The sequence below is a fragment of the Strongylocentrotus purpuratus genome, unplaced genomic scaffold, assembly GCF_000002235.5.
Source record: "Strongylocentrotus purpuratus isolate Spur 01 unplaced genomic scaffold, Spur_5.0 spur5_scaffold_5, whole genome shotgun sequence".
In the NCBI taxonomy this organism is placed as follows: Eukaryota; Metazoa; Echinodermata; class Echinoidea; order Camarodonta; family Strongylocentrotidae; genus Strongylocentrotus; species Strongylocentrotus purpuratus.
The window spans coordinates 14,425,192-14,438,973 of record NW_022145611.1 but is presented as its reverse complement, the minus strand read 5'-3'; the positions used below and the strand labels follow the sequence as shown (position 1 = coordinate 14,438,973).

General features: G+C 35.5%; 1 protein-coding gene across 1 annotated transcript in view; it reads right to left on the bottom strand.

The window, feature by feature from the left end:
* The window catches only part of LOC589274 (transcription factor IIIB 90 kDa subunit), a 31,436-nt gene continuing 17,654 nt past the window's right edge, over positions 1 to 13,782 (bottom strand). The window contains exons 7-16 of the mRNA XM_030998614.1: positions 7,884 to 8,033; positions 7,243 to 7,336; positions 6,461 to 6,587; positions 5,440 to 5,536; positions 3,397 to 3,915; positions 2,917 to 2,978; positions 2,032 to 2,113; positions 1,351 to 1,415; positions 868 to 1,179; positions 1 to 498 (exon numbers count right to left, since the gene is read on the bottom strand). Coding sequence (XP_030854474.1) covers positions 157 to 498; positions 868 to 1,179; positions 1,351 to 1,415; positions 2,032 to 2,113; positions 2,917 to 2,978; positions 3,397 to 3,915; positions 5,440 to 5,536; positions 6,461 to 6,587; positions 7,243 to 7,336; positions 7,884 to 8,033 — 1,850 coding nt within the window. The 3' untranslated portion in view covers positions 1 to 156. The remainder of the gene's footprint in view (positions 499 to 867; positions 1,180 to 1,350; positions 1,416 to 2,031; positions 2,114 to 2,916; positions 2,979 to 3,396; positions 3,916 to 5,439; positions 5,537 to 6,460; positions 6,588 to 7,242; positions 7,337 to 7,883; positions 8,034 to 13,782) is intronic.

Genomic DNA, 13,782 nt, shown 5'->3' with positions numbered 1-13,782 from the left:
ATACTAAATCAGGGTTTTCATTTTGCGCAATACACAAACCTCTTCACGTTCGCTTTACCAAAATGATTTCCTGATTTTGTCTGAACAAATATTTACAGCTGAAACAATAGCAGCAACTCACCTACACCACATGCAATCTGATTATAGAACAGAAACTCACCAAAAAGTAAGAAGCATATTGACATTATTTAATAGTGAATTGGCCCGATTAAGACTTTTAATTAAGTGTTTCTTCGTAAAAATCAGAGACTGTACCACGGATTCTCTCAACCTACCTCTATGTCCCATCAACTGAGCAGCACTCTGAAGATGATCATCCTCCTCATCATAATACTCATCCTCCCCTTCATCCTCATGGTGGGGTCCATCCTCTGCATCGTACTGTACAGGACCGGACTCTACCACTATGTCATCAGGGGCTTTGGGTTGCGGCATAGTGAAGGGGTTGGGGTTTTTCTCCTCTTTGGGCTCTAATTTTGCTGTCTTCTGGGCAGGTCCCTGAATGAAAGACGCAGATAAAGAGGGTCATTGAACAGTACATGTAAAGAAAAGAAAGAGAAAAGAAAGAAAGAAAAAAAGAAAGAAAGAAAAAAGAAAAAAAAAAAAAAAAAAAAAAGAAAGAAAAAAAAAAAAAAAAAATCAATTTTCAATTTTCAATTCACTCACAGGTAAAATGTTTTGCTTATAACTTTGTAATATGAGCTTTCTTATAGCATCAAAGACAGATTTATACACAAGTTAAACCATTTTGAATTTTTTTCTGAAAATGTTAATCAACATTTTTAATGGAAACTTCTCTATTACAAGAAAGAAAGAGAGATATATGTTTGCTTTAAGACTTCTGAGAATTAACATAGCTGTAGAAACCTCTCTGACAGTCGGTCTGGTGGGAGTTATGCCCTGCCTGAGTCGTTTCACTCCGCCCAGACTCCCTGCCCTCGTCAACTGGGCACCCTGGCTGACACCTCCCGCCCTGAACGGCGTACTGAGGTTGACTGAGGGCGGGGTCTCCGCTAGTTGCGAGGGTTGGCTGGGTTTGTGGGATGGGCTGGGCTGGGTGAGATCTCGTAAAACATCGTAATTGATCTTGCTGGATATCTTCTTCTCTACGAGGAGCTTCTCGATGGCCTCGCCAGCAGTGTTGGCCTGGATTGGGGGCTTCTTGTTGTTTTTCCGCTTCTGTTATGAAATAAAGTATATTAGATTCAAGAGACGTTATTTTCTGAAGAGCAATGCATATACCAGTACTTATGAATCACATATGCCTTAGTTTTACGCCTCAACTTTTTCCACAGAACTTAACTCCATCTTTCATTTTTAATTTTATTAAAAAGGAAATGATAAAATCACCTTCTTTGGTTGGTCAGGTTTCAATCCCAGCAGTTCTCTTTCTTTTCGTAATCTCAGCTCCTTTTCTGAAAATGATTAAATCAAAGAGAAATCGGATATAACAGATGTAATACAAGGAAAGATGAGTTCACAAGCCTCTCTAACAAAATTGTTTGCTCTAACTTTAATTTCTTCATGTTATAGCTCTGATCTGTGAAGGGCAACTTGTGATCCTTCTTAGATAACCTTAGCCCTACTGCCTCTTCCCCTTAACACCAATGAAAGTTAGAAATAAGAATACCCGGTAAGCAATAATTTGCCTACATAACTTCATTCATTCTTCACATGGGCTTGATAAAAGCAATTTTACTTTTGATATATACATTCAGTACATCTCAACATTCAGTAATCTGCATATACATCATACATGTATAAGGAAATATGAAACTTCTAAACCATCCAAAAAACAAAAACCTTCGGAAAGGACAAATCAAGGAAATTCTTAAAATTCTGCATGAAGATTTCCCAGAAATGAAGCGGTAAAAGATTCACTTAGCTCTGTCTTATAAGATACAAAAATGAGAAGCACAATACACACAAAAAAAATGCTGCCATGTACTGTGTCATATCTAATTTGATTGTTTTTCTGTCTTGTGTCCTTAATACCTGTAGTCAAAGACATTTAGTGAATCTCAAACTTACCTTCCATAAGCTTCATGTATTCTCCGTTCTCCTTCATCCATAGAGTGGTTTTTATCATCACTTCTTTTTCACTCAAAATAAACTGTTAGGTACAGAATATAAAGGAAAGACATTACTAAATTAAGAACTTTATATCATTATTACTAAAGAGATGGTATAATAAATGTATCATTTTATTATTGACTTTATGGTAGAGTAAATGGAAATTGCGTAAATGAGGCCGACTGTCCTGAAGGAAGTCCCACATGTAGTCTTTTCTGTTATGATTGTGTCGTAGATGGTCATGAACTATATCATCTCGCTGGACACCTTACTACTTTGAGTTAAGCATAATTAAAAGCTTATTTTATCTAAGACATCATGAAGTATAGATTATATATATTTCAAATTGCTATAATTTATCAGAAAAGAGTTACTAGTTTGAGTGAAGTACATTACAAGTACATCTGCAGCTATTTTGTTTAAGCAATGTCATCAAAAAACCAAAGAGAGATACTTTAAAACTCATTTGGCATTTACCTAAGAGCTTGCATACCTCTTGAAAGCATCACGACTGTGTAATTCATACCAAAATATGCACTTCACCAATTAGAGCAAATTTCACTTTGTCCATTGCTCAAATAATGGGTAGAATGGGAGTATACAAGATTCAAGATATTTTGTTTAACCTTAACCATAAAAACGTACAAATATTATTACTTGATACATATCGACTATATTGATTCAAAGGGAAACATTTGAATAGTAAATGTAAATAAAGAATAATAATCGATTTTGGCAAAATGCTTGTGAGAATGGCCCAGAAAGAAAAAAGAAAAAACACATACCAAGTAAATATGGGGTCAAATTAGTAAATAATAGAACAAAATTACACAATAAACTTACCAATTCCATCTCCTTTTCATCTATGCCTGTTAAATCCAACTCTCCATCATCACTGTCAGGACCTTACAAAATAAAGGACATGAAAAATAGAGACATACTCATAAAGCTCTAATAATTGTACATTGAAAACAAACTTTAAATAATCAAAAGGTAGTGTCATTATTCTGAAGAAAGAACCTATTGAAAGTGAAAAAAAAAGATACTATGAAAGTGTAACACACTATAAGTAAAAGCAAAAGAACTAAATTAAATAGAAGGGAAACAATTTGAAAAGTAAATCTGAATATGAAATAATAATCAAGTTTGGTATCTTTAATTTGTAACCATTACATCCATGGCAATCTGATGTTGTACTTTCAAACTCATATTTTCTTAGAGAGTTGACAAATTGAAGGAATCCAGTTTTCATTTTCAGAATATTTGAATATCCCTTGGAGAGAGCTATTAGCAATACAAATTTTGGAATATAACAAAACTTACTTTTTTCTTCTGGAATAGCAGCCTCTTTGATGATGCTTTCAAATCCCAAGGATAATGGTGACGGCCCCAGTCCCTTGTCTTCATCGCTCCACACTGCAGATCCAAGTAACGTATCAATAACATCTCCCGAGGGCAGTGTTTTCTCTGCTGATGTGGCATCTCCTCCTCCCCCTCCTCCCGCTCCACTTGCCCTGTCCTCCCCTCCTTTCTCTCCTCCTCCTCCTTCCCCATCTCCCCCTCCTTTCTCCTCTCCTTCTCGTCCATCTTCTCCCCCTCCCGTACCTGCATTCACGCTACTCTTTGTTGCCGAGTCCGCATTTTCACCAGTTTCATCAACTTTTTGCGACTGTTTATGCGGATCGTTTTCGTTCTCGATCAGAGTTTTAACACTGTCGCCTTCCAAGCGTTTGAGAAGTTCTATGTTTTCTTTGCTAGGTTCAGCACCGCCAGCATTGCTATCGTCTTCTTCTGGTACGCTCCCTAACGCTGCTGCTGCATCTGGAAACAAGAGAGCAAGTCAGAATAAAACTCAAGTGTCATGGTGCCATTTTGGAATGCTCAGAGAATCGGCAATATTGCTTCCTGTACTACAACATGAGAAAACCATGACATGATAAATCAATCATTCTTCACCACATGTTTAGTATAAGTAATCAGAATTACTGGCACGCTTATCCAAATTTTAAAATCTTCAGTTTCTAATACAATCTCTCACTTATAGAGAACATGAAATTAAAGGTGAAACTGAAACTTGTATGTTTGATATAGCCACAAGCATTATTACAAATTATATTCACTAATCATCATGCATGCAGTATAATATCAAACTACAGCTAATTTACTTGTAATTAGGTGGTTGCAAACATTCCTCTCCAAATTGAAATCAACTGCAAGTGTGACTGTTTACTCTACCGTACTCAAAACTGTAGAAACTGTTCACACTGATCTCTCAGTATTCATCGAGAAATTGGGTCAAAATGATGACCTTACAATATTATTAATACTTCTCTACAATATATGAACAGTATAATGCTCACATGACTCTTTTGAAATAGAAAGAGAACAAGTAATGGGCAAGATAAAGCATGATTGGGTTCAAATTCGTCGTAAAAGAGAATAAATCCTGGGAATTCTGCAGATTTTACTTCCTACAAGCTTTTATTACTTAGCCAGACATTGATCTTACTGCAATACTTGAATGTAACTGCACAAACAATAGCAATACGAAAGGTTAAGCTGTTCCTTCCTGTAATCAAGGCGTTTTTATCACTTTCACTTTCTATTGTCATGTGGAAAGTCCTTCAGAATGAAGTGATGATTTCCAGGTTGATAGACTCTTGTGGCACACAAATGGCCTTAAAAGTGTAAACTTTTCACAGCTGCCATAGTTTAAAGAAAAGCTTAGTATTCCAATGGCTGAAAATCAGCATTTTATTTAGGAAACCCAAATTCCTCAAACTGATACTGTAAAACAACGCAGAGACTGTATATTCAGAAATGTGTATTTTGCATAAAACTTTAAACATTCTTATGAGATTTCAGTTTGAATTCTGAAATTTAGAACAACATTGCAGCCCTGGCATGTTATGACAAACTACTTGTTAATAATTGGTAACAATTAATTAATCAGTTATCTTTATTGTGACAAGCAAAATGTAGTAGTGCAAGCCAAGAACACAATAAGCATTTTTGTTTGTTATCATAGGTTCATTGCATAGAGGCAGAACCATACTTTTAGGATTTCCATCTAGGATGTAATGCACTTAAATTGGTTCAGCAAAATGATACCGAAATTGTCTTTCAGATAATTTGAAGCGAAAAAAGGGAGGTGATGGTACTATGCTTGGATTACTGGGTAGTTAAAGTTGCTCATGCGTGGGTAGGTATATAGAGGGCAGCACATGGACGTACGCACAGGAGCGTAATACCCGATGGCCTAGTGTTATGTAGTGATCGCCAAGTTGCCTACTTCACGAACGACTATATACCCACGCATGAACATCTTTAAAATATATATTCCTGAAAAGAATAACAGGCACTCACCTGGTACTTTTTTATGAAGAGCGCTCTCTATCTCATTCTGTATAGTAGCGATCTCTCCTTCTAACTCACGCACCTGTTTCTTGCTCAGCTCTTCCAACTGAGGACAGCATCAGAAAATCAAAACAAAACACTGTCTTATTCATCAAGATCATACAATGCTCAATTTATTAAATTGTTTCTTAAAGATAGTTTTCATATTTGGCCAGTGATATTGATAATGAAGACAAAGAGGAGATAGACAATGTTGATTGTATCTTAGGTAAAGGACATGTTGCTGGTCAAAGCAAATTACTAATATAAAAGTTTATATTTCTAATACACATGTAGTTGAACTTAACTAGATTAGCAACACAATGAACATGCCTACAAAACAATCATGTATCAATATCATACAAGTATTTCCCCAATTTTTATTCCAATATACAACATTACAGAAGGTTCATATAATGATGGACCCCATTATTTACAATTGTTTGTACAAACACTTCAATATCCAAGGGATTTCCTGGAACCAATAAATGTTATCGATCAGGCAAACAGTGCAAACTATATATATATATGTATATAGCACTTGAAAGAACAGTGTTAAATACATGTAGCTACCAGCACATGTGTACTAACTCATCTAGACTCTATTTACAAACACTCCCTGGGCATATAAGATGATAATATTGACTTACTCTGAAAAACCCCACTAGGGTATGAGATTACAAACAACAAAACATATTTCCGTATATAAATAAAGAATTTCCGTTTCGGTTTAATAAAATTTGGAGTGGACTATTATGTAGGCTATTATTATTATTATTATTATTATTATTATTATATTTACAATTCTTATCAGTTCTTATCAGTTTTAAGGGACTGAAAACATTTCTTGTTTGTAATCCAGATTTTCAGGATTCTGTAAGTTTTCATTTTCATTTGTTGTAGGATTCTTCTTCTTTTAAGCGCTTTGGGCCGCTCTGGGAAAAGCGCAGTATATAAATAATGATAATAATAATAATACATGTGCTCATACCTGCGCAAGTTTTGCGGTTCTCCTTCCCCGAGTAAACGATGGTGGGTCCTGCTCTTCCTCCAGGTCTATCTTGTGAAACTCATCAATAGTTAGCTTGCCAGAGGGTGTCTCCTCAAACTCAGATAACCTGGGGGCAAAAAAAAAAAAATTGAATTTGAAAATATTTGGATTTACAAAGCACTTTCTCGTGATGATACAAAGCACTGAATACTGTCATTATATTGAGCTTTAGTGAGGGTAACAAGTCAATAAATACAAATGATAAATATTCAAATAAAGAATTTGTTTGTTGTTGTCTTATACGGATGAGGGAAAGACTTCAGCAAGTTTGTTATGATTTGGTATTGCAATGAAACCCATGGAAATAAGGTTTAGAAAGGTCTATCTCTATGAAAGACATATTTTTAATGTTATGTTACAGGTATTTAAGTTACTATGATTAAAAAGGTACATTTTTTTATTCCATAATCTTACAATTTAAGAATGATCTTCCAATATCTGATTGGTATATTTGCATCACAACATCAATGCAAAGGTTTCAAAATGCATGAACAAAGGTTGTGTGATCAACATAATAATAAATAGACCAAGTAAATATCCATTAAATTATCTTCAAACTTTGACCTAACAAACAAGAAATCTGCCGAAATCATTGGATCAACACACTCTTAACTATATGATGCCAAGTTTTTTTTGTTAAATCAAGAAAATGTGTCTGGACATATATCTTCCTTGATTATTGTTTACTTTAAAAACAATTGTTTTTTCTTTCCTAAATTTACCTTTTCCTGAGAGTAGCATCACACACTTTGACCACCTTGATGACATCTTTCTGGGTCCTGCTGAAATTGTGCATCCTGGCAGCGACAAGCAAAGCTATAAGCAGCAGAAAAATAAACAACAAATTCCAATTAAAAAGGAGCATGGAAAACAGCCAGCATTTGTACAGTATCAATAATAGAAATGCTAGTAATAAATTCTTCCAAGAATTATTTTTAAAAATTCTTATATTTCTTCAAGAGATCTATTGATGAAATTCTCAAGCATACAAATAGTGTTAAATGTGACATTTTGTGACAATGATATTCTTCATTATATATTTGGATTTCAGTTGCAATTAAGGTTCAGGTTAGGTCTAGAGTTAGGGTTGGATATTTTGTTTGGTCGAGTGATATAGTTTGAAATTTGATTAGTCTTACGAGAATGACTCCAGACCAATAGTCACCAGAGTAAATACAGGGCTCGACAGTAATAGGCACCCGAGCCAGAGAATGACCAAACTGTAGGTCTGCATCCATAGGACTCCTGAATACAGACTGTAAAAAAAAATCTATTCATACCCCTTCCAAAATATTTAGTGTGGGGACCCTGGTAAATATCATTAGAGAAAATGTAACGAAATTCCCAGACAGTATGTAACTACCTGCACCACATAAACCAGATGGTCTTCTGCCTGTATGCATCCAGTCTCGTTTCATCCTAGATACCAGTCTTAATGCCGTCTCGCACACCACGTCTGTCCTCTCATCAAACTCTAGCTTGTGAGCAAACCTCTGGATAAACAAACAAGGATCTGTGGAGATAAAATGAAGTGATAGGCACAGGTTGGTTAGAGCTGAGTGGCCTGTATCATATTGATGAAGCATTCATGAACATATTACTCTCTGCCACAAGATTACATATTAATTGTGAAAACTATATAGCAAGTCAGATATAGAAACAAATCATAACATTGTAAAAGAAAAGAAAAAGCATAAGATAATACAATAATCTGTTTAAAAAGAAAAAATCAAAAACCAAAATGACTCTTGACTAGAAGACTTTTAATGTCAAACCAAGGGATCAATTTTTCCAAGTTTCATGATCAAAATGGATAGAATTATGTAAGAAATAAATGCATTTGATGAGCCCAAGATGATCTCTGACTGTGACATACATATAATCATCAGTGAATGCTAGTAATCTATTGATTTCATTTCTGAATGGTGGGGTAGCAAGTTATTTACATGTAAACAAAAAAAACCATGACCTCATATAAAAATAATTGACCTCAAAATGAACTCAGACATAAATATCAAAGCAATACACCAATTTGCAGATACCTTTAACAAAATCATCAACATTGATAAATGCTACTTAATGCATTCAAATTTTTTTATGTTGAGAAATTGTAAGCCAAGATGCATATTTAAAAAAAAATAATAATAATAATGTCAAAATAATTGACCCTAAGATGACCTCTGACATAATCTCAAAAAAATAATATCGGCAGCATCTTTTCATGAATTCATCAACATTTTAATGAATGTTGAAACACAATTTTATTTCTGTCAGGATGGGGGAAGGAAAGTTGTGTGCACGTTAAAAAACAAGGCCTCCATGCCAACGACCCTAAGATGACCTTTTACCTCACGATCATGACCTGTCAGAGCTCAGACAGACCATCAACAAGGATGTTTACACTGATAGACCTGTTTACTAATATTTACATCAGTGAATGCTAGTAATCTATTGATTTCATTTCTGAATGGTGGGGTAGCAAGTTATTTACATGTAAACAAAAAAAACATGACCTCATATAAAAATAATTGACCTCAAAATGAACTCAGACATAAATATCAAAGCAATACACCAATTTGCAGATACCTTTAACAAAATCATCAACATTGATAAATGCTACTTAATGCATTCAAATTTTTTTATGTTGAGAAATTGTAAGCCAAGATGCATATTTTAAAAAAAATAATAATAATAATGTCAAAATAATTGACCCTAAGATGACCTCTGACATAATCTCAAAAAAATAATATCGGCAGCATCTTTTCATGAATTCATCAACATTTTAATGAATGTTGAAACACAATTTTATTTCTGTCAGGATGGGGGAAGGAAAGTTGTGTGCACGTTAAAAAACAAGGCCTCCATGCCAACGACCCTAAGATGACCTTTTACCTCACGATCATGACCTGTCAGAGCTCAGACAGACCATCAACAAGGATGTTTACACTGATAGACCTGTTTACTAATATTTTTCAAATGATGCATGTAACCCCTGGTTACCACATCTAATATTCTCACATTTTATTGGATAAAATCCACATTCATTGGTTGTTGATATGTCGGGCAATCCTCTGACAAACTTGACTGTTGTCAAAATAAACATTTGTTAAAAACCATGCATGAAAAATAAATCAATAAAATAATTGTACTTAAATGAACCAAAATTTTGCAATAGATTTTTGAATGAATAGTAGACCTCAGCTGACTTTTAACCTTTGACCTATTAATACATGTACGAACAAATATCACTGACAAAATTACACCTTACTGCCCTTCAATATGAAAGGAAATTTTGAAGAAGAACAAAAATAAATGTTATGATCAATCTCGTACACACAAAAAATGCCATAAAAATAAAGGTTTTTAGAGTGAGAGTGAGAATTTCTGCCTTTGCCTAAGAGCGAGAAAATAAAACAATGCTATATTGCCATGGTTATTCTCGTACACCAAACAAATTTTGATATCAAAATCAGGTGATATTTAATAGGGCATGAATTCTATCACGGTTTATGTCTTTTTGCCAACATTGTTCCTCCTACACTTTAACTCCATCATTAAAGTAAAACTAGCTTTAAATAGTCAAGAGCCTCATCGCTGTTCTTTCGCCGTAATCGTAAGTTTTTGTTTTACCACCTATGCTATGTACCTCGTTAGCGGTTTCAATCATCGGCAGAACATGATCCCTTTTCAATCAGTTTCATATGGTCAGCAAAACTAAATATACGCGTTTGACCTTTCAAAGACGCTGTTCCAATAAACATGGATCCATAAAGCGGACATCGAGGCTAAACAGCTTGTCTAATAATAGCCATCCCGCCTTTCTGGCCCATTTCACCTGTTCTAAACTTCTAAAGAAAAAACAGTTAGGGAGACCATGAACCTAATCGCGGAAAACAAACCCTTTTTAATGAACCCTAGAGAAACCACATCCCCCCTAATTCAACCCGACGCTACCCCTCATAATCCTATTCAAACTCTCTGAAGGTGCACTCAACAAGTCAAATACGCTTAAGAACAAATCGATAAACAGTGAGGAGAAATGGACGGGATTAAAATCAAGACATCTCTTTGGCGGCAGTCTATCGGACAGTAGTGACAATTTCCGGAAGTTCTTGATATGAGCTTTAAACAAAATCAATACCTTGATATTCTTTATTTCATCTTCCAGGGCGGTGTTTCACGAAAAAGTACAAGTTCACCGAGTTCCCATCGCAACACGTATGTTACGATTACCACGCAAATGGGATGTCGGTGAACTTGTACTCATGACGGATTCGTCAAACGATTCCTAGGTACGACAGCAGGAAAATGCAAAAGTGCACGAATTACGACGCCATTTTTAAAACCTTACAATCCAACCATCGAACATAAATGTGCTATACGAAAATCTCGATCTTCTGTGTGCTTATCAAAACCGAAAACTATGAACGAAATATTTTAGAACTACTTATTTTTTTAGTAAAGTTGCCGTAAATTACGACGAAAATCAGTTTGAAAAATATTTAGTTTGCGTTCTTTTCCTGCGACGGAATTAGATAGCCATCCGTCAGTTTTGTGTACGAATAAGTCGATTTTGTTTGTTTATAGTGATTAGTGACATGAACGGAAATTCTTTGTGAATGATTTTGTTTGTTTACTTCTTAACTTTTGATTTTTTTCATTCAGATTTCGTTTTTTTTTTTTTTTGCGGGGGGGGGGGGGGGGGGGGGGGGGAGGAGGAGTTGTTTCTCATTGTCTCCACGAAATAAACAAAAACTGTTACCGATCATTCCAAATACGATCTTCGGAACGAAACTTTTTTTTAATAAACCGAGTTTTCAAACACTGTCGCCGAATGCCGCCAGCAAGCAAGTTGCATGCAGTCTTTCGAAATTTGCCTTTGATATAATATTTATAAGGAAAAGTATTATTTTAGTTTTGCGATTTCGTGTTTTTTCTATACGTAATCTAATTTCCGAATAACATTAACAGCACACATCATAAAGCAAAATGAATATATTATTCGACCAATGAAAATATGATAAGAGAAAAGACCGCTTTGGAGGGTGAACTGGGAATATCAAGAATAATTAGCTTCAAACGAGAAAAATCATCAACCCAAAAAGGCAAATTTCATCATGCTCGGTGCAGTTTTTCAGTCATACCTAATATAGGACTTTTGAAAATCACTCAATACGTTAACTTTATGGCAGAGGTGCACTTTCACTTTTCGATGTTATCCCTGGTTTGTTTGAGGATCGGTATGTAACTAATTTCTTTCCGGGAGGGGTTACGTCAAGGGTGAGTGGAGAGGATGACTGAAATCGGAATAAGAAAAACAGAAAGTTCGGACAACACAGTTGTATTAAATCGGGTCATTGTTCCAAACTGATCATCTCTTCGACATCCTTCTAACTTCTATCTTATCGGTGACGAAAACAAAGGACGGGAAGTTTGGTGATTTTGAGAAAGACTAATACCATTTCCGCGCTCAGTATTGATTCGGTTTTATTTTAATTTTGATATCTCCTCTTGGGCATCATGCATCGTCATATTTATTATACAGGGACGTCACGAGACCACTTCCTTGGCATTGCTTATAGGGAGAGTTAATCACATGATTTATCTAGAACGCACGTCATCGTATTTTTACAATGTGTAACCAATACAAATTTCCATGTATTCCTGTGAATTTAGATGAATAAAAAGGATTGAATCTTACGAAAGAAAAAAAGTTGAAACTGATCTGCAGGAAGTAATTTTCACGTAGGCGAATTAAGGGAAATCCCCATTAATTACACCATGGACCTCACATGATTAGCTAAATTAGAGCACTGGTAATAAAAACGTATCGACCAACAAAAAATCTAGTAATTTACATCCGGTCATCTGCAAATACGATTTTAATTAGGGTTCTTCTGCGGACGCAATTTACTTCTTATCCGATTTTCATCTTCTCCCTTTGTCGTCTTTGTAGTTACCGACAGATTTATTTTGTTACTTGAAAAACAGCAATTATTTGGCATGGCTCTCCAAGTTCTTTGACAGTTTTGTCCAGACTATATTATAATGAAACGCAAAGGAAAAATTGTCGGCATAACAGGCATACTCCACATAGCATGTTACGCAGGCACCCGACAACATCATTATGGTGATGTCGCAAATCGCAATCTATACCATTTTCAATCGAGATCTAAAAACAGTTTTATTTGCCCTCGGGCGGCCAGTCTACGGCCTGTCATTGATCATTATCTTATACCACAAATTATCTCATCTAGACTAAATCAAAAGTCAATATTGAAACCAAACTGCCGGACCCGGTGAAGTACAGACTCGCCTGACTCAGCGCACCAGTCTCAAGACTCTACAGCTTACTTTGCTGAATAATATATCAGGAGGAATAATCACAAAGAATGTAGAAAAAGGGAGACTCAATCAAATAATAATTATATATTTTTTGAGGTTGAGAGTGACTATTTTTTTATCGATACAACATGAAATTCAGATATGATTTTATTTTATTTTGAATCACCGTGCAAGGACATAATTATCAACTAATTCTAAGTTACAACTTGATGTAACTGCAGATAGTTTGACCATTTTCCCGCAAAGAGTAGAGAGAATGAGAGAGAAGAGAGAGAAAAAGAAAGTGGGCGCAGGGGCGTGGCTAAAGTATAAAGGAGTTGCATGTTGTTGTTTTCGAGTGGCAGCACCCGTCTTTTGATTTGGACCTTTGAAAAAGCCTTCTCAGAAAATGGAAAATAGAGACAAACTTTTTATTTTCGTGTTTGAATGATTTAGGAATCTGTGTCGTCTAACTTTAGAATCGAATGACTATTATTTTTGTTTACCCTGGTTTATAGCCAATGTGACATCTGTTTATGATTTTTCCCCAATTCTTGCTTATCAAAGTAAAATATATTCGGCTGTCGGCCCGACACCCCACCAGTTCTGTGCACCCCACCCCCACTCAAAATGGCCTACGACGCACCTGGGAGAGGGCGAAGGGCACAGTACATCCTTTGTTATGTCCATCTAATTTTGTATCTCTCACCTATTTATATATTTTCCGTCTAGTTTCGACCAAATGGTCCAAATCCCGCCACATGCGCGAAACCTGTGCCCTCCGCCCTTCCCCTCCTAATCTTCGAGTCCATAATGTTATGCCTTGGTATTATTTAAATCTGTCTTTTGTTCTGATTTCGGTTTCGGTAGTTGGTGGTGACAGTACAAAGCCTATAATTCTCTCCAGGATTATACAATCAAAACTTTTGAGTCGCTTT